General features: G+C 35.1%; 1 protein-coding gene across 5 annotated transcripts in view; it reads right to left on the reverse strand.

The window, feature by feature from the left end:
• ERCC6L2 (ERCC excision repair 6 like 2) overlaps positions 1-22407 on the reverse strand; it is a 137114-nt gene that overhangs the window by 41819 nt on the left and 72888 nt on the right. For all 5 annotated transcript variants that reach the window (XM_087444282.1, XM_004440816.3, XM_087444283.1 and 2 more), the window contains 3 exons: positions 21672-21767; positions 8739-8838; positions 578-730 (listed from right to left, as the gene is read on the reverse strand). In XM_087444282.1, coding sequence (XP_087300408.1) covers positions 578-730; positions 8739-8838; positions 21672-21767 — 349 coding nt within the window. The remainder of the gene's footprint in view (positions 1-577; positions 731-8738; positions 8839-21671; positions 21768-22407) is intronic.

A 22407-nucleotide genomic window follows, 5' to 3' on the forward strand; every position in this document is an offset into this window, starting at 1 on the left:
CCTTAGTATTCTGGTATATTAAAGAATTTAAAAGACTTTTGTTAAAGGATATAAATATCCTGTTTGAAGAATAAGAAACATCTGTATGCTGAGGATGAACACAACCGGGAGAGCTTGAAATACTGGTGTGGAATTTTTATTGGGAACAGAAAACAAAAATCTCCATGAGACATGAGAGTGAATCTCAGGGAGTATTTGGTAACTTTTAATCAAAACACATTTTATACTTTTGTTTATTTAGGAAAGTCTCTTTTTTTAGTTCCTGACTTCAACAGCTGTTTTCAAAATAATAAATTTCTCTTCGCTAGTCTGAAAATGGCCTTGGAAGTCACGCTATCTAGTATATGTATCTGTATTTGTTTGTGTACCTTATTTATAACTACACATGGGAAAATCTTAGTTTAGAGGTACAACAATTCATTTCCTATTTCTCTAAACGTAGACATTTAAACAGAAAGCATTTTTTATAAGTAAACCAAAAATTTCTCTGAAAAGGCACCAGCAATTATATTTTAAGTTTCCTGAGAGAGAAAAACCGTGTTTAAAATATTGAAAAGGTCAGAGAACAATTTCATACCTCCAGGATGTCCCTGGTAAGACAAGACCCTTGGGACCTTAGTTTGAAGAGATTATAGACCCCAAAAAGCTCTCCTCGATGCTCTTTTGATCCCTGAACTGCTTCAAAATATCGCTTGGCATTTTCACTTCCAACCACCACACAGTGAAGTTGCTAAAACAGAAAAAACACAAGGTATTTTTGAAAAAGTGTCTGCTCCAACAATATGTCAGAATTTCCTGGCATTCCCTGTATATACACAGCTTTAGCTAGAGCAGGCAGAATCTCCTTAGAGAGGAAATTTTAATTTCCCTGGCAGATGTTGCCATTATGATGAAATAATCATAATCTGGCCAGGATTATTGAAGAAGAGATCTTATATTTCCTATTTTATCTGTTTTCTACCAACTGAGTCAAGATCACATCTCTGTGGAATATCCACCTGATGTAAAATGTTTGAAAATAAAGGCAGACATTTGAATACACTTTTCTCCTTTCTAGACTCTTATTACAATAGGAACTACTAAAACTGGCAAAAATAATCACTACATTACCAAAGTTAAATTATAATCTAAAGTAATTATATGATAACAATGTTGGTGTCAAACTAATTTTGGCCATGGTTACATTGTCAACTAATAACAAAAACCCAGTCACTGTTTAGAAACATTGCATCTTTGAAACAATTGTGAATATAGAAAGAACACTGACATGGAACCTTTAAGGACATATACCACTTTAGCGTCAACATTAATATGCTTCTTTCTTTATTGGATATTTTACTAAATGTAATGTGAATACAATCCGATTAACCCCATGTACACTTTAAAATTTCTTGGAAGAAACAATGCACAGAATAAAAAAATAACTTCAGTTTACTGTTGATGGAAGGATTAGTAAGAAGTGATATTTTATTGTGATTTTCATCCGAGTTGATTTCACTGTAATAAATTACTCTAGGCAACTAAAATTATTCTTATTAATGATAGCTTCTATTTATTGCTACTATTTAGCTGCTACTTGCTACATGTGTAGCATTTTTACATTCTCTCTTTTAATCCCTAAAACCCTATAAGATATTATTTCCCTTTTAGAAATAAAGAAACTTAAGTTTAGAGAAATTAAGTGCCTTGCTTACAGCTGCCCAGCTAGGAAGTGTAATTTCTAGAATTTATACCTGGGTTTAGCTGAATCCAAAATTTACACTTGTAATAATTTCTCATCTTCAGGTTGTCCCTCTCAAAACAAGACCCTTGAGACCTTAGTTTGAAGAAGTTATGGATCAACATACTGACTTGGTCAGTTTGATATCAATGTCCCAGAAACATGGGCTATAGTCCTGGGAATACAGAGTCACAATAGCAACTGACGTATCTGATGGCCCAGTTACCCGATGATTTTACCGTTGTACTGACTCTTCCTTAAACACTATATCATCAGACTGCAAGACGACTAAATACAATCACCAAAGAAACCTGTAAGCGTGTATCTGAATCTTTCTAATTCTCTACCAACGTTTTATCAGAAAATTTACAGAAGGCACACTATTTTGTACTTAAAACAAATTATTCAAAGTGGCTCTAGTAAAAGTGAAGGCCAGATGCATCCATTTGTAGGAAAACTATAAAAAAAATCATGTTAGCATTCAAGAGGGTAGAGAAAAAAAATCAGTAATTAGAAAATGTAGCTTAGTTTCTAGCTTAAGAAAAACCCATACAAGGCTACAAAATTGGACTTCTTCACAACAATATACAAGATATGCAAGAAGTAAAAAGAAGAAAAGGAATGTTTATCATGTTAAGGAGTTCATGACCCCTTCCTCCATCTTCAAGGCCAATAGCGTGGCATCTTCCTATCATTCCCTCTGACCCTCTGCTTCTGCAATCACACTTTCTCTCCTTTCTCTGACCCTCCTGCCCACCCCTCTCCCTTTATAAGGACACCTGGTGATTACATTGGGCCCATCCAGAAAATCCAGGTGGGTTCAGAGGATTAGGTGGTGGACATCTTTGGGGGGACCATTATTCAACCTACCATAGTAAGGAAGTGCAAAAAGAATGATGGGGCTTGTCAAAATGACACAGAAGCCACCTTGAAGGGGTTCCCACTGGCCAAAAATGAGATAGTTTGACCATCAAAACAAATAGTGAAATTCAGTGGGTTGCAATCTGCGACTAAAATAGGACCCCATGAGTCCACGTAGGTGAAAGAAAGAAACAGAAGAGAAGAGAAAGCTCTAAAAGTCTGAAATTAAGGTGTTGGCAGGGCCATGCTCTCTCTGAAGGTTCCAAGGGAAGATCCTTTCTTTCCTCTTCCTAGCTTCTGGCAGTTGCTGGTGATCCTTGGCATTTTCTTTTTCCTTTAATTATCTTATTGAGGTCATACTGGCTTATAACCTTGTGTAAATTTCAAGTGTACATTATTCTATTTTAGCTTCTGTATAGACCGCATCATGTTCACCAATAGTCTAGTTTTATCTGTCACCATATGTATGTGCCCCCTTACCTCTTTCATGCTCCCCCTGCCCCCTTCCCCTCTGGTAACCACCAATCTGTTCTCCTTATCTACTGTTTGTCTGTTTATCTTCCACGTATGAGTGAAATAATGTGGTATTTTTCTTTCTCTATCTGACTTATTTCACTTAGCATAATGCCCTCAAGGTCCATCTGTGTTGTTGCAAATGATACAATTTTGTCTTTTTTTATGGCTGAGTAGTATTCCACTGTATATAAATGCCACATCATCTTTATCTATCCATTGATGGGCACTTAGGTTGCTTCCAAGTCTTAGCTATTGTGAATAATGCTGCAATAAACATAGGGTGCATATATCTTTTTGAAATAGTGATTTTTTGAAATAGTGATTTCATGTTCTTTGGATAAATAAATCCAGTGGAATAGCTGGATCATATGGTATTTCTATTTTTAATTTTTTTTTTTTTTTTTTTGGTGAGGAAGACTAGCCCTGAGCGAACATCCAATGACAATCCTCTTCTTTTTGCTGAGGAAGATTGGCCCTGGGCTAACATCCATGCCCATCTTCCTCTACTTTATATGGGACACTAGCACAGCATGGCTTGACAAGCGGTGTGTCAGTCCGCGCCTGGGATCCGAACCTGCAAATCCCATGCCACTGAAGCGGAGTGCGCGAACTTAACTGCTATGCCACCGGGCTGGCTCCTATTTTTAATTTTTTGAGAAATGGCCATACTGTTTTCCGTAGTGTCTGCACCAGTTTGCATTCCCACTGGCAGTGTATGAGGGTTCCCTTTTCTCCACATTCTCTCCAACATTCGTTATTTTTTGTCTTGTTAATTACAGCTATTCTGACAGGTGTAAGATGATATCTCATTGTAGTTTTGATTTGCATTTCCCTGAGAATTAGTGATGTTGAACATCTTTTCCTGTGCCTGTTGGCCACCTGCATACCTTCTTTGGAAAAATGTCTGTTCATATTCTCTGCCCATTTTTTCATCGGGTTATTCATTTTTTTGTTGTTGAGTTGTATGAGTTCTTTATATATTTTGGAAATTAACCCCTTATCAGATATATGATTTGCAAATATTTTCTCCCAGTTGGTGGGTTGTCTTTTTGTTTTGTTTCTGGTTTCTTTTGCCATGCAGAAGCTTTTTAGTCTGATGTAGTCCCATTTGTTTATTTTTTCTTTTGTTTCCCTTGCCCGAGGAGACATGTTATTCAAAAAGATACTGCTAAGACCAATGTCAAAGAGTGTACTGCCTATGTTTTCTTCTAGGATTTTTATGGTTTCAGGTCTTACATTCAAGTCTTTAATCTATTTTGAGTTAATTTTTGTGTATGGTGTAAGATAATGGTTTGCTTTCATTCTTTTGCATGTGGCTGTCCCGTTTTCCCAGCACCATTTACTGAAGAGACTTTCCTTTCTCCATTGTATGTTCTTAGCTCCCTTGTTGAAGATTAGCTGTCCAAAGATGTGTAGTTTTATTTCTGGGCTCTCAATTCTGTTGCATTGATCTGCGTGTCTGTTTTTCTGCCAGTACTATGCTGTTTTGATTACTACAGCTTTGTAGTATATTTTGAATTCGGGGAGTGTGATACCTGCTGCTTTGTTCTTTTTTTCCAACAAAAAGAACTGCAATCTTTGGCATTTTTCAGTTTGCAGCTGCATCACTGCTATCTTTTCCTTTGTCATCACATGGCATTCTCCCTCTGTGTCTATCTGTATCCAAATTTCCCTCTTAGAAGGATATCAGTCATTGGATTAGGGCCCACCCTAGTCCAGTATGACCTCATCTTAACTTAATTACATCTGCAAAGATCTTACTTCCAAATAAGATCCCATTCACAGGTACCAGGGGTTAGCATTTCAAGGTATCTTTTTTGGGGGGTGGAGGAGGGAGAGACATAATTCAATTTCTAACGGAGACTTTGTTAAAGATTTTTACATTTATGTTCAAGACATATTAGTCTGTAATTTGCTGTTCTTGTAATGTCTTTGTCAAGTTTTGAGATCAGGATTTTTCTATCTTTCTAATGTAAATTGGAAGTGTTCCCTCCTCCTTTGTTTTCAAAAAGAATATTAAATGTTTGATAGAATTCATTGCTGAAGTTATCTAGGCTAGTGTTTCTTGGTGAGAAAGTTTTGAATTAAAAATTCACTTTTTTGACAATATAGGGCTATCATCTTCCCTCCTCTGAAGTTATTGCTAAGCATCCAGTATCGCTAATAAGAAGCTAGATGTCTACTTAATTCTAGTAGTCGCCCCTCAGTATCCACAGGGGATTGGCTCCAGAACTCCCCTAGGATGCCAAAATCCAAGGATGCTCAAGTCCTTTATTATAAAATGGCGTAATATTTGCATACAACATACGCACATCCTCCCGTAAACTTTAAATCATCTCTAGATTACTTATAATACCTAATACAATGTAAATGCCATGTAAATAATTATTATACTGTATTGCTTAGGAAATAATGACAAGGAAACAAAGGCTGTACATGTTCAGTATAGCTGCAACCATTGTAGGCTTTCTGATCCGTGGTTGGCTGAATCCTTGGAGGCAGAACCCGTAGATATGGAGGGCCAACTGTACTACTGTAGATAAACTTTCTCTCCAGGAAGTTTATCTCCGGAAATTTTAAGGATTTTTCATTTTATCCTTGGTGTTTTACAATTACAGAAAGATGGTGTAAGTGTAGATCTATTTTCATTCATCCTATTTAGCACTGGTGGGGCCCATATAATCTGTGGACTCTTGTTTTCTACTTTTTCCATGCTTCTTTCTTTCTTTAGGGTTTCTTCCCTTCTCTTCCTTCTGTTCACTTCTTCTACTATAAGACTCATGTTAGAACTTCTAGATCTAGCTTTCATTTCCCCTAACTTTTCTTACATGTGTTCTATCTCTGTCTTTTTGCTCCGTAATCTAGAAGAATTGCTTGACTCTTTCTTTTACATGAAAACTTTGCTCTTTGTTACCCAGCCTGTCTCTGGAGTTTTTCATTTTCTGGCTCTCTAATGGATTCTTTTCCTAGTAGTCTGTTCTTGTTTTCAGGATCCTATAACCTCACTTACCTTTTGAAAATATTATTCATATTTCTTTAAAAATCTCCTTTACTCTTTTCTATTAATTGTTTTCTCTGATGTTAATTCTTTTTTGTTGTTGTTGTTGAGTTCCTACAGCTCTTGTAACAAATTATCATAAACTTAGTGGCTTAGAACAACAGAAATTTATTCTCTTATACTTCTGGAGGCCATAACTCTGGAATCAGTATCACTGGTCCAAAATCAAGATGCCAGTAGGGCCATACTCCCTCCAGAGGCTTTAGGGGAGAATCTATTCCTTGCCTCTTCCAGCTTCTGGTGGCTCCAGCATTCCTTAGCCTGTGACCACATCACTCTGTCTCTTCTGTCTGTGTCAGATTTCCTTTTGCTTCTTTCTTATAAGGACACTTGTGATTTGGGCCCAACTGGATAATCCAGGTAATCTCTCCATCTCAAAATTCCTTAATTTAATCACAGCTTACAAAGATCCTTTTCCCCATATAAAGTAACAGTTATAGGTTCCAGGGATTAGGACTGATATCTTTGAGGGCCATTTTCATAGTATTTATTTTCCTAAACTGTTCAATAATTATTTTTGTTGAGTATTCATCTGTCTTCAAATACCTTTCATGCTTATCTCAGCCTACTGCAGTGATTATTCAAAGCAGGGGGAGGTGCAAGTATTTAATGTTCTGAGCAACAGAGGGACTTTCTCCTCGATTTCAGCAAAAATTTGGAGCTCTGTCTTGCTTCTTTGCTTCCAGTATTTTCTAGTATTTATTGCTCTTACTTGAGAGTAGACACCTCTGTTGGCTGCAGTTTGGTACGATGGGAATAAGACTGTAAGGGTTAAACCACCTTGTTAGATCAGCAATGATACCCAAAGAGGGGGTACCACAGAAGGGTACCCAAGGCTCCCTTCTTTTTTTAGTATCTGCTGACTCTAAGCTTAGAATATCCAGAAGCTGCCGCTACCTTTTTCAATAGTCTTTTCCTGACTGAGTTTAGCTTGGTTTCTTCCTCCAATCTGATCCCAATTGCCTTTTCTCTTTCAGGGTTCCTCATAATTTCTGGGACACAGAGAGAATTCTTGCTTTCCAAAATTTTTATGGGTTTCTTTAAAACATAATTTTTGGATATTCTTTCCCCCCAAAAGATTTGAGAAACACTTGGAAGGGCAGAGTATGTACATCATTTGCAACCAATCAATCTTTAAATCACATGTAATGCCTTTTCCTCACATGATTGCCATCTTATCTTTATTTGTGCCTACCAAGTTGTGTGGCTGAATCTGTCCTAAGTGGTTCAAAATTTAAAAAATATTTTAATAAGTAACTAGATCATACAAAGTTCTGAAAACTTAAATTATCCTCATCTTCTGAAGCGTTTTTATTATATATTATTACATAATATATATTATATATCAGGCCACTCCATTTCATTAAATGAGTCAGATAAATAGGTAAAAAGCAAATATACATAGCAATGAGATTGAGAAAAATTACTATGTGATTGAGGAGACTTTTACTTGTGGCAAAGCTAAGACAATATTCTGAAGAACTGCTCTTAAGATGAAAAAAATAATATCCTACTTTTTTCCAAGATTGGTTAATAATGTCTGAAAAAAATTTTTTTCAAGTAGTTGTGCTATACCAAGGAACAAAAAGATGAAAGGTTTTGGATACAGCTAAGTGCTTTAAGAAAAAACAAAAATGCTGTGTACAATTCTATTTTTAGAATTAAGAAAATAGCATAGATTTAAGATTGGATCATTCTTAGGTTAACTACCACCACATGTGGCAGATGTTTGCTCTTAAATAGATGCCAACTGAATATATAGGGAGCAATTCAAATTTAACATTTATAATTACACTTGAACCTCATTCCAGATCTTCTCAAGTGAGCAGTTATAAACTAAATAAGCTTTGTTTATTTAGAGGCATAAATAGAGTAGTAATTGATACCCTAAGGATACAAAAGAATTAATGCAATCTTAGATGAATACTAAAACACCAGCACAGTAGGTACTGGGGTGTCTCTGGGTCCCAGTTTCATTATGTACAACATGAAATGGTTACATCAGATATCCCTAATGGCATTTCTCCCCAGTCTTCTTCATGTCATGGCACATATAGAAAATGGTAATATATGAACATCTACCTGGAGTAAACAGAGGTTGTTACTCAAGGCTGGAAGCCGGCTGCCCAGAGAGCTGTAGGATCAATGTCTCAGTGCACCTGTATCCCATCTGTGGCATACCATCATGTCTTGGCCCACAGTTTGGCGGAGCTGTGACCTTGCTACTCAAATTGTGGTCTACAGACTAGTAGTGTTGGCACTCCTGGGAGCTTGTTAAAAATGCAGAATCTTGGGCTCCATTCAGACCCACTAATCAGAATCTGTGCTTTGAAGATCCCTAGGGTGATTCATGAGCACACTAAAGTTTAAGAAGACTGCTCTAAGAAACTTTCAGCTCTACAATTCAATGAATCTAAGAATGTGTTTTATGGAAGTATATTCCAGAGTATATTTCATAATCTTATTAAATTCCATATTATAGTTAGAATAAAATTAAAAACATATTTTTATACATATTTGTTCCTAATTTTTGAAAACAGACAAATGTTTACTTCTTAATTAGAAAAAGGGGAATATATTTACCTGCTTGTATACCTGTCGTAAGTACATGATCTCCTCCACAGTTCCCAAGGAGATGAGTCGAAGCACTTTGACATCCCTGCATTGCCCAATCCTATATGCTCTGCAAAAAGATTAAAAACAAAGCAAATAAAAATCATGTGAAACAACTTTGGGTTCAGGAGGTAGCTTTTGGACAGAAAAATGGAACATTACTAAAATTTTAATTAATTTAAAAAGGAACATTTTAGGTTTAGATATGCTATATTATTTAATAATAATCCAAAAATAGAAATTCATATAAAAAGACCAGTCATTGAGGAGAAAAGCATTATGGAAAAAATTTACATATCAACTTCATTTCTGTTTTTAGAGATCATCTTGCATTGTCTAAAAACTTTTCCTAAATTCAGATTTTTATTTTACAGCAGTCTTAAGCTTATGAATAGGTTGTGTTCCGAAATGATTTCATTTATACAAAACTCTCAAAAATGCAAACTAATCCATAGCAACAGAAAGCAGATTAGTGGTTGCTTGGGAATAGGGACATGGGGAGGGGCAGGAGGGATGGACTACAAAGGGGTGCAAGGAAAATTTGGGGAGTGATTAATATGTTTACTACCTTGACTGGTGGTTTCACGGGTGTACATGTATCAAAATTTATCCATCATACACTTTTAAATATGTGCATTTTATTGTACATTAATTATACCTCAATAAAACTGTTAAAGAAAACACCTGGGGAAAAAACAGTTAATCACCTGGCCAGCCTATGGAAGTGCAGATTTATAGCCCTCATCCACAGAGATGTCCATGCACTGGGTCTGATTGAATCACTCAGTTGACTAGTACTCCAGATGTTCTGATACGGACCATAGTGCTAATTAAAACTCTAACATGACTGCCACACTGGTTAACTATGGGTCTAGTCCCTACAGCTTCTCCCAGGTGGAGGCTTTACTGGATGCTCTGAATGAGGTCACCTGTTTCTAAATACCTGTTACAGTCATGGGGCGATCAGGGGCAAGGCCGCACTGCCCCATACTTGAGAATGTTATAATCTGGGGGAAACTTAATTTTGATCTTGTAAAGTCACTCTATGTTCTTATGTTTGGTGCTCCCTCCACCTCCTTCACCCATTCATCCTCACAGAGAAGGGCTTTCACTAGAGGGCAAACTGGGGTTCCGAAAATTGTACACCCCAGAGGAGAATGGGGGCTCCTGTGACACAGCACAGATGGGGGTAAATTACTGCATTCTCACTTCCAGCCTGCAGCCTGGATACAGAGGGGCTCATAATCTCTTTTTCTCCCACAATGGATTTGGGTTCCAGAAACAATGAAAAATCAGTCTCAGGAAATGTCTTTTGGGTGTATGCTCAGCCAATTGTTTGGTGAATGGGATAGATTCTGTTAGAATACATATTCTCTCATCTTTACAGACAAATCCTTACATACATGTTACTTTGGACCTATGCTTCATCAATTTCTTGGTCCATAAAGCAGGGATATGTTAAGTGATGATGTTTAGGGTGTGAGACAAGCGCTGATAAACTGTTATGCAGTATAGAAGTCAATATCTTCATTTCTCTTCTTGGTTCCTCCTGCCAGACTCAATAGAAGGAGAGGGAGAGGAAGAGGAATGCTGTTCATTTAGTTTTATTGTCAACTAACTTTTATGGAGTATCAAGCACAGTGAGTGCACTGTGCTTTGAGGGAATACTGGGATAAATAAACATATATATATGTATGGGATATCTCATAAAGATACTCTGAGTATTAAATGAGATAATCCATGGAAAGCACTTAGAACAGTTCCTGGCTCATAGTAAACATGCAATAAATGTTGCTGTTATTTCTTTGTCCTTATTAATACTGCCAATTACAGAACAGGGTAATTTGCTTTGCTTTGTACCCTGCACAGCATTATATGTCTTATAACTAGGGTGATCTTAATCACAGAGTGTATTATAAGCTGAATTATATCTATCAAGCAAACAGTAACGGATAATTTAAATTTCTCTAAGGGGAAAATCCACAGCTGATTTGCTTTGAATGCCTTAGTATCTAACGTGACATCTTGTAAATACTAAGAGGTCAACAGTATTTTTGATATTTATTTGTATAACATTGAAAAATAAATGAAGTATCTCCATTTTAAAAAGAACAACCCCCAAAACAACTGGGCCTAAGTCCTTTATAAAGCTGTACATCTCTGACTATCCTTTCAGTTTCTTCTATGATTATTCGATTATTTTTTTTTTACTTCATCTTTAGTCAATCTTAATCATTTATATTCTTCTAGAAAAAGGTCTTTTTCATGTAGATTTCCATATGTATTTGTATAAAACTATACATAAAAATGTTAGATATTATAAATAAATGATACTTGGCCTTTCTGCTTCCTAAGATTTCCTGTGTATATGCCTTTTTTCCTTAGATTAAACTTTTCAAAGTTTGTCTATTTTACTCTTTTCAATGAATGTTTTAAATTTTTGATTTATGTTTCTATTTTATTTTAATAATTTATCTTTATACAATTTCCTCTATTTTCTTTAGGTTTACTTTGTTGCTCTTTTTCTGGTTTTCTAAATGACATCCTTCTTTCACTTGCTTTCAGTTTTTCTTTTCCAAGAAGTAAATTTAAAACTCTAAATTAGTATCAGAATTTAAATATTGTTTCATAGTAATTTCACTGTTATTTATTTCTAAATAATCAGTTTTTCTCTCTTGATTTCCTCTTTTTTATTGTTGTAAAATATACATAACAAAATTTAATCATTTTAACCATTTTTAAATGTACAGTTCAGTGACATTAAGCACATTCACACTGTTGTGCAACCATCACAACTATCCATTTACAAAACTTTTTCATCTTCCCCAAATGAAACAAAGTACCCATTAAATAATAACTTCCCATTCCCACCCCCAACCCTTGGTAAGCACCAGTCTACTTTCTGTCTCTATGATTTTGGCAACCCTAGATACCACTTATTAGCGAAATCATATATTTGTCCTTTTGTGGTGAAAACAAGCATCCTTTCCTTCTTGCTGTTCTTAGAGAAAAAATTTTCAGTCTTTTACCATTGAGTATGATGATAGCTGTGGTTTTTTCATAAATGGCCTTTATTAAGCTGAGGTAGTTTCCTTCTATTCATAGTTCGTTGAGTGTTTTTATCATGAAAGGGGGTTGAATTTTGCCAATTGCCTTTTCTGTATCAATTGAGATGATCATGTGGTTTTTTTCCCTTCATTCTGTTAATGTGATGTACGACACTGACTGATTTTATAGGATGTTGAACCATCCGAGCATACCAGGAATAAATCCAACTTGGTCATGATGTATCATTCTTTTAATATGCTGCTTAATTCAGTTTGCTGGTATTTTATTGAGAATTTTTGCATTAATATTCATAAGAAATACTGGTCTGTAGTTTTTTTTTTTTCCTTGCAGGATCTTTGTCTTGTTTTGGTATCAGAGTAATACTGGTCTCATGGAATGAGTTAGAAGTGTTCCCTCGTCTTCAATATTTTGGAAGAGTTTGAGAAGGGCTGGTGTTAATCTTTGGATGTTTGGTAGAATTCACCAGTGAAGTCATCTGGTCCTGAGCTTTTGTTTGTTGGAAAGTTTTTGATTATTGATTTAATCTCCTAGTCATTAGAGGTCTATCAAGATTTTCTATTTCTTCATGATTCAGTCTTGGTAGGTTATATTTTTCTAAGAATTTGTCCATTTCATCTAGGCTATGCAATTTGTTGGCATACAATTGTTCATAGTGCTCTCTTAGAATCCTTTATTTCTATTTTTGCCAAAAACATCACTGGAATCTTTATAGGGATTACACTGGATTAGTAGATAGCTTTGAACAGTACTGACATCTTAACAATAGTAAGTCTTCCAATTAGTGAACACAGGATGTTTTACCATTTATTTGCGTCATCTTTAATTTCTTTCAGCAATATTTTGTAGTTTCAGTGTACAAGTCTTCTGCCTCCTTGGTTAAATTTATTTCTACATGGTTTTTTTTTTGGGAGGGGGGATGCTACTGTCAAGCAGAATTGTTTTCTTTTCAAACTTTTCATTGCTAGTGTATGGACATGCAACTGATTTTTTGCATGTTGACCTTGTATCCTACAACTTTCCTGAATCAGTTTATTAGCTGTAACAGCTTTTTTGTGTGGAATCTTCAGGGTTTTCTACATATAAAATCATGTCACCTGTGAATAGAGATAATTTTACTTCTTCCATTCCAATTTGGATGCTTTTTATTTCTTTTTCTTACTAATTGCTCTGGCTAGGACTTAACAGTACTATTTTGTAGAGAAGTGGTGAAAGCAGGCATCTTTGCCTTGCTCCTGATCTTAGAGGAAAGTGTTCAGTCTTTCACCATTGAGTATGATGTCATCTGTAGGTTTTTCATAAATGGGCTTTATGTGGAGAGAATTTCCTTCTATCTTTAGTTTGTCGAGTGTTTTTATCAGGAAAGAGTTTTGAATGTTGGCAAATGCTTTTTCTGCATCAATTAAGATGACCATATGTTTTTTCCTTCATTCTGTTAATGTAGTGTATTACATTGATTGATTTTTGTATGCTGAATGATCCTTGCATTCCATGAGTAAATCCCGCTTGATTATGGTGTTCCATTCTTGTAATATGCTGTTGAATTTGGTTTGCTAATATTTTCTTGAGGATTTTTGCATCAGTATTCATGAGGATTTTGGTTAGTAGTTTTCTGTTCTGATAGTGTCTTTGTCTGGCTTTGGTCTGGCCTCATAGAATGAGGTGGGAAGTGTTCCTTCCTCTTGAAATTTTTGGTAGAGTTTGAGAAAGACTGGTATTAATTTCTTCTTTAAATGTTTGGTAGAATTTACCAAGGAAGCCATCTGGTCCTGGGTTTTTGTATGTTAGCATTTTTGCCAACATTTACTGATTCAATCTTCTTACTAGTAAGTCTAGTTATATTTTCTATTTCCTCATGATTTAGTCTTGGTAGCTCATATTTTTCTAGGAATTTGCCCATTTCATTTAGGTCATCCAATTTGTTGGTGTACGACTATTTATAGTAGTGTCTTATAATCCTTTTCATTTCTGTAAAATCAGTAGTAATGTCTTCCTTTTCATTTCTGATTTTAGTGATTTCAGTCTTTTTTTTTCCTTAGTCAATCCAGCTCAAGATTTGTCAAGTTTGTTAATCTTTTTGAAAAAACAACTCTGTTTTGTTGATTTTTTTCCTCTTGTTTCTCTAGTCTCTATTTCATTTATCTCTGCTCTAATCTTTATTATTTTCTTCCTTTTGCTAGCTTCAGGTTTCATTTGTTCTTCTTTTTCTAGTTCCTTAAGGTGTAAGGTAGGAGTGCTGATTTGAGACTCTTCTTTTTTAATGTAGGTGCTCAAGGCTATAAACTTCCCTCTTAGCACTGCTTTCACTGCATCCTGTAAGTTTTGGTATGTTGTATTTTCATTTTTCTCAAGATACTTCCTAATTTCCCTTGTGATTTCTTTTTTGATGCACTGTTTAAGAGTATCTGGTTTAATTTCAACATATCTGTGAATTTTCTGCTGTTTATTTCTATTTTCATCCTATTGTGATTGGAAAAGAAACTATGATTTCAATCTTTTTAAATTTATTAAGACTTGTTTTGTGGCCTAACAGATAGTCTATCGTGGAGAATGTTCTATGTGCACTTGAGAAAAATGTGTACTCTGTTATTGCTGGAAGGAGAGTTCTGTATATATCTGTTAGGTCCAATTTGTCTATAGTGTTGTTCAAGTCCTCTCTTTCCTTATTGATCTTCTGACTGGATTGTTCTAACCACTATTGAAAGTGGACTATTGATGTGTCCTACTATTATTGTAGAGCTGTCTATTTCTCCTTTCAATTCTGTCAATGTTTGCTTTACATATTCTGGAGCTCAGATGTTTGGTGAATTTATGTTTATAACTGTTACAGCTTCTTTGTGAATTGAATCTTTTTTCATTGTATAATATCCTTCTTTGTCTCTTGTAACAGTTTTCAACTTTTATTTTATCTGATATTAAGGTAATCACCCCTGCTCTCTTTTGGTTACTATTTACATGGCATATCTTTTTCTATCCTTTCACTTTCAACCTATGCACGTCCTTGGACCTAAAGCAAGTGTGTTATAGACAGCACATAGTTGGATACTGGTTTTCTAATCCATTCTGCCAATCCATATCTTTTGATTGGGAAGTTTAATCCATTTACATTTAAACTAATTAATAATAAGGAAGGATTTACTTTTGCCATTTTATTTGTTTTCTGTATGTCTTATAGCTATTTTGTCCCTCATTTCATCCATGACTGCCTTCATTTGTGTTTACTTGATTTTTGTTAGTGATACATTTTGATTCCTTTCTCATTTCCTTTCGTATATCTTCTATAGATATTTTCTTTGTGGTTACCATGGGGATTATACATAACATTAAAAAGTTATAACAATATATCTTAAATTGATACCAACTTAACTTCAATTACAGTAAAAAACACTGCTTTATAGCTCCAACCCCCACTTTCATGTTGTTGATGTCACAAATTAGCTTTATACGTCATTTATTGATTAACACAGATTTCTAATTATTATTTTTGTTTGTTTGTTACATGAGGAGGATTCACACTAAGCAAACATCTGTTGGCAATCTTCCTCTTTTTTTGTTGTTGCTTGAGGAAGATTAGGCCTGAGCTAACATCTGTGCCAATCTTCCTCTATTTTGTAGGTGGAATGCCTCCACAACATGGCTGACGAGTGGAGCAGGTCTGTGCCCAGGATCCAAACCAGTGAACCCAAGCCACCGAAGTGGAGCACACAGAACTTTAATCACTTGGCCATGGGGCCAGCCTCCAGATTTATAATTATTTTTATGTATCTGTATTTTAAATCCTATACAAAATAAAAAGTAGAATTACAAACCAAAATTACAATTATACTGGTTTTTATATTTGTCCATGTACTTACCTGTACTGGAGAACTTTATATTTTCATACGGCTTTCAGTTACTGTCAAAGTCCTTTCATTTGAATTTGAAAGTCTCTCTTTAGCATTTCTTGTAGGGCAGGTCTAGTGGTAATAAATTCCCTCATCTTTTGTTTGGGAATGTGTTAATTTCTCCCTCACTTTTGAAGGACAGTTTTGCCTGACAGAATTCTCAGTTGATGGCTTTTTCTTTTGGCACTTTACATATAACATCCCACTGCCTTCTGGCCTGCAAGGCTTCTGCTGAGAAATTCACTGATGATCTCACTGGGGATCCCTCATACTTTACAAGTTGCTTTTCCCTTGCTGCTTCCAAGAATCTCTGTCTTTGACTTTTAACAGTTTAATAATAATGTGTCTCAGTGTGGGTCTTTTTGGATTTATCCTACATGGAGTTTGTTGAGCTTCTTGTATTTGTATAGCTATGTCTTTCCTAAAATTTGGGAAGTTATTATTTCAGTCATTATTTCTTCAAATAACCTCTCCTTTTCTCTCTCTTCTTTTGGGATTTATATAATGTCTATATTGGTCTGCATGATGTGTCCCACAGGTCCCTTAGGCTATGTTCACTTTTATTCATTGTTTTTTTCTGTTTTGCTCCTCGGATCTGTCTTCAAGTTTGCTGATTCTTTCTTCTTCCTGTTTGAGTCTGATGAACCCCTCGAATGATTTTTTTCCAATTCTGTTATTGTATTTTTCAGGTCTAGAATTTCTGCCTTGTTCTTTTTTATAATTTCTGTCTCTTTGTTGAGACTGTCATTTTGCTCATATATTGTTTTCCTGATTTCCTTTAGTTCTCTGTCCATGTTTTCATTTAACTCTTCGAGTTAGGACAATTGTTTTAAAGTCTTTGTCTAGTAAGTTCTATGCTTGTGTTTTTTCAGGGATGGTTTCTGGAAATTTATTTTGTTCCTTGGAATGGGCTAAGTTTTCCTGTTTCTTTGGATGCCTTGTGTTTGTTTTGTTGAAAATTGGACATTTGATAAAACAGTCACTTCTCCCAGTCTTTGCAAACTGGTATGGAAAATATTCATTAGTTAGCAGGGCATGTTTTGACCCTTGGGAGCAGCTCAGGGTGAAGGCTTAAAATCTTCTTAGGTCATTTCTGGTTATGTGTCCTGCCTGGGTATGTGCATGTGTGTGTGTTTTCAGATTTCCCCTGTATACACAACTGCTTTTAAATGTCTTAATTTCCCAGAGTCTCACCTCAGCTTCTTCCCAGGGCCTTAGATGTTATATTATTTTTATATTATATTATATATTTATTATATTTCTCTACTTGTAATCTCAGATTACAGGTGTCTGCAGGTGTGCAGTCCCACTGCAGCTTTCATGCACCATGGAGCCTACCACTGCTTTCCACAGCTTCTGCCAGTCTGAGTTCCAAGCTATGCCACCATTCCTCATCAGAGCACTGAGTCAAGTGAAACAGAAACCAGTCCCTATGGCAACCCACAGACAGGTTAGAAAGCTGAAAAGGACTTCTATGTTGTTCCTTCCAGCCTGAGGGAGGGAAGTGGGAAGTGGTTGCTTCCTCGTGGTTATGTGACACCAGGGAGGGGGGGTGAGGCAAGGATGAGTAAAAATGTCACAAAATTTCCCACAGTTTTGAATGTAGCTTCTTTTTTATTGGGAATTTCCTTGGTTACTGAAGATCTCTGACTGGTTTAAAGAGCTCTCTAGTTATTTTTCTAATCCTTCCATGGGGCAACAAGTACCTAGAGCTTCCTAGTCTGCCATCTTGCTGACATCACTCTTTGATTTTCTCTTTAATACAAGAATTGTTTAAAAATGCCCATATGGCTAGATTTTTATTAGCTACATGTTTACTGCTATTTTTCTAGAGTTGTTTTTTTTTGCTGAGGAAGATTTGCCCTGAGCTAACATCTGTGACAATCTTCCTCTTTTTGCTTGAGGAAGATTTACCCTGAGCTAACATCTATGCCCATCTTCCTCTATTTTGTATGTGGGTCACTGCCAAAGCATGGCCACTGACAAGTGGTGTAGGTCCACGCCCAGGAATTGAACACAGGCTGCTAAAGGGGAGCATGCTGAACTTAACCACTAGGCCATGGGGCCAGCCCTGAGAGTTTTTTTATTTTTTTCTATTAGAGTCATGGAAACTAGTCTATGTGATTTCTATTAAAATATATAGTCATTTAAAGAAATGCTCTACAAATGTTTGAAAGATTGTGTATTCTCAGCTGTTATAAGGTTATGCATATTTATTAAATTAAGGTGGATAACTATTATTCAAATAATTTATGTAACTTTTTTGCCTACTTGATCTATTAACTTTTGAGAGAGGGATATTAAGTTTCCCATCATGATTGTGGATTTGCCCAATTTTCATCATATTATAAGAGTTTTGGCTTTGTTGTGTGGTGACTATTACACCTTCCTCATGGAATGTACCCCATTTTGTTTTCCTTAATGCATTTTGTCTTGAATTCTATTAATATTTTGCTTGATATTAATATTGCCACTCTTTCTTATTTTTTGTTACCATCTCCTTGATTAGATATTTTTCTATATTTTTACTTTTAACTTTCTATGTATTTTTTTTATTATATATATATATATGTCTCATAATAAGCATAAATCTGAACCTAACTTTTCCTTTTCACCTTTTTACCTATCCATATTTATGTCTGGTCTTATTTCTGACACTTTATGTTATGTTTTGTATTTGCCATGCTTTCTGAGTTTCCTCCACCTCCCCCACACACTCCTATTTCCTATCATTCACTGAAACAATTACATTTTCTCATTGTTCCTTTAAAATTTCTTTTGGAAGTTCTATTTGGACATTTTGCAACTAATTTCTGGTGTTTCTCAAAGTGGATTCGAGGATCAATTGTATTACCATCACCTTAGGTGGTTTTCTTTTAAATTGCAGTAAAATATACATAACATAAGATCTACCCTTTTAACTATTTTCAAATGTACAGTTTAGTGTCATTAAGAAAATTCACATTGTTTTACAACCATCACCATCAACCATCTCCACAACTTTGTCATCATCTCAAACTAAAACCTTGTACCCATTACACAATAACTCCCCATTCCCTCCCTCCTCCCAGCCCCTGGCAACCACCATTCTACTTTCCATCTCTATGAATTTGACTATTCCAGATACTTCATATAAGTGGTATCATACAATCTGGCTTATTTCAATTAGCATAATATCTTAAAGATTCATCCATGTTGTAGTATGTATCAGAATTTCATTCTTTTTTTGTTTGTTTCTATATGAGATGTTAACTAAACTTACTGCAATAATCATTTCACAATATATGTAAGTCAAGTCATTATGCTGTGCACCTTAAACTTATACAGCATTGTATGTCAATTATATCTCAATAAAACGGAACAAAAAAAAGAATTTCATTCCCTTTTCAGGTTGACTAATATTCCATTATGTGTATATAATACACTTAGTTTATCCATTCATCCATCAATGGACATTTGGGATGTTTCCACCTTTTGGCTATTGTGAATAATGCTGCTATGAACATGGGTGTACAAATATCTGTTTGAGTTCCTACTTTCAATTCTTTGGGTATATACTCAGAAGTAGAATTGCTGGATGATACGGTAACTCTATGTTTAATTTTTTGAAAACCACCATAGTGTTTTCCACAGAAGCTGCACCATTTTACATTCTCACCAGCAATGTACAAGAGTTCCAATTTCTCTATCCTCACCAAGACCTGTTACTCTCCATTTGCGGATAACAGATTTCCTAATGGGTGTGAAGTGATATCTCATTGTAGGTTTGATTTGCATTTCCCTAATGTTGAGTGACCTTGAGCATCTTTTCATGTGCTTATTGGCCATTTGTATATTCTTTTTGGAGAAATGTCTATTCAAGTCCTTGTCCCGTTTTTGAATTGGTTTGTTATTTTTTGTTGTTGTTGAGTTTTAGGAGTTCTTTACGTATTCTAGATATTAATTCCTTGTCACATACGTGACTTGCAAAATATGCTCTCCTATTCTGTGGGCTGCCTTTTACTGTTGATATTGTCTTGATGTACAACCTGAGGTGTTTTTTAAAATGTAGACCATAGAGCCACACTGTAGATCTACAGAATTAGAATGCCTGGAGGGCAGAGCCTGAGCATCTATGTTTTTAAAAAGTGTAACAAGTGATTATTATGCCCTTAAACTTTTTGCTAGCATTTAAAAACATTTTTGGCATAAATTTTGAAAACTGACCAGGATATCCTAATCCTTCCTGATGAAAGAAAAATTTTACCCTCCTCCCCCAATGTTTTATTGAAATTATATGGAGTTTTAGTTGTTGATTACTATTAATTTTCTTATACCATCCCTTCATATTTTTGAGAATTCTTTCTTTATACCTACATTAAGCCTCTCAGCCAAATTATCAACAAATATTTAGACTTAACTATCAATAGGAGAGCTTTTTTTAATTATCGCTGCTTTTTATGCCTTCTTTCTACACACATTAACATTTCGTTTGTTGGATTACATCCTTGAATAATGTTTTCAGACCGTGAGTAATACATTGTCTCAGTTCCTAGATGTCAACAGTTGCTTTATTTGGTGTTCACATATTGATATTTTAACCACTGATTATAACTGCAATTCAGTTATAGATATAGTCATATGAATTTTCTTTTAGATACAGTCATATGAATTTTGTCACTTTGACAACTCTTATATTTTAGAATCCTATAATGCAGATGAAAAGTCTGTTCATCAAAGTCTGATGTGCAGAAATGAGTGTGATTCTCATTTCTTTATTGATAATGCTCTGTTCTTTTTTGTCTTTGTTTTTATAAATAATTTTCTCTCCCTCATTCTCACTCTGGCATCTTTTAGCCCTTCTCTTTGTCTTTGGAACTTAGAAACATCATCAAAATGTGTCTATGTATGTTTTCTCTCCCACTCAGTCATTATTTATGTTCTAAGATATTCATTCCTTTTATTTCCCAAATCAATGTCCATATTAGTCCTCTCTATTTTATTATTCAGGCCTTCTACCCAGTTATTTTATTTTGGTAATAGTTTTAGTTTCTAAGAATTTCTATTTTTTATTGTCTATGCACTTTTTTTCATGATGTCCTATTCTTATTTTATTTCCTTCAGGGTCTGTTTTTCACCTTAGGCCTTTTCTTTCACAGTACTGGTTTTATTAAAATGTCTCATAATTCTTAATTTTCCATTCATAATTACAAATGAGGAACTGGGTGGATTGTATAGGAAAGCTGGTCAGGGTTTCCATGTAGGTACACAGGTCTATTTAATCATTTCCCCCTTTCTGTGTCCTGTGAAGATCTGAGATTACTTCAGATTCAGCTCTGCTTTATAATCGGGTTCTAATGGCCATTGTAGAAATCTTTTGTCAGTCAGAGTCCCCACTTAAAAAATTTATGAAATGATTCTTTCAGCTTTAATAAAGGAGCATCTGTTATAGGCCAACGCCCCTGTGTGTATGAGGTGTAGAAGAAGACTTTGTTTTAGAGTCAGCACATTAATCTCCCAGAAGGATGCACTCTGGCCTATTCCCACAACCTGTAGCTGCTGACCTCATGCTTGAAATTTCTCTGTGCTCTCCTGCCGACTTTGGATTGCAGTTTTTCTCTGTTGGTTTCTTGATCATACGGACTCTGTGTGGCTTCTATCTTCCAGAAGTTTCTCAAAACTTTTGATTTACTAGTAGTGACCTTTCCTATTTTCCTGCAGTACTACAGATTTATTCTTTCTTCTTAAATCAATTCTGTCACAACAATGGGATTTTGAGATGGATAGAAAATAAACGGCTATTACTGGCCTACCATTTAGATTCAGAAGTTCAAGCTTATCTTAAATAGAAGTTTTTTACTAAGTTTTCCCTATCTTCTAATCACAGTCATATTATAAGCAACCTAAAAAAAATCAGGATCATTTTTAGATTAAAAGTATGTGCAGGTCACTTTAAGTTTTGTCAGTATTATACCTGTCAATGGCTTGGAGATCATTGGCTGGATTCCAAGTAGGATCAAATAATACAACAACATTGGCACCAACAAAATTGAGGCCTAGCCCACCAGCCCTGGAGGAAACAGACAAGAGCATATTAAAACAGCAAAACAATAATTGTTGCTCTGAGACTCAATTGTGCCAGGTTTCTATAACCAAATCAACACAATATTGCATTAACATCATAAAAGTAAGGTGATTAAAACACAGATATGTCACAAATGAAATAGCTATCGAATATTCTTTTTCCACCACTCTAGAATATCCCTAAAAAATCTGACCATTATAGCCTATGAAAGTAGACTGTGCTGGTTTTTACAATTTTTTTGGATAATCAAATCTATTTCTATGAGACCTTCCTAATATAATTTTTAAAAACTCTTAGCATATTCCAGCTAAATAAAGTAGTATACACATTTAAAAACGTCTATCCAGGAGTAGATGCGCTTTTCCTTATTCCTGAGAAATGCTCTCATCTTTCTGGGGAGGTAAGATATACTTTTCTGGAATAAAAATAAGAGAAATACAAAATAATTTTTCTCAAGAGCCTTTCAAATGATGATTCATGGTGTTGGAATATTTAGAGGCACCTAAACCATCTGAAAACATTGACTTTTGGAGTATAGTACCTCAAATCCTTAACTTAATCGTTATAAGTGAATAACTATGAAAGCATTATGGTTCAAGTTACATGGTTGGCTTAGAAAGTTGTT

The sequence above is a fragment of the Ceratotherium simum genome, chromosome 20 (assembly GCF_057802395.1).
Source record: "Ceratotherium simum simum isolate JZ-2026a chromosome 20, ASM5780239v1, whole genome shotgun sequence".
Taxonomy (NCBI): domain Eukaryota; kingdom Metazoa; phylum Chordata; class Mammalia; order Perissodactyla; family Rhinocerotidae; genus Ceratotherium; species Ceratotherium simum.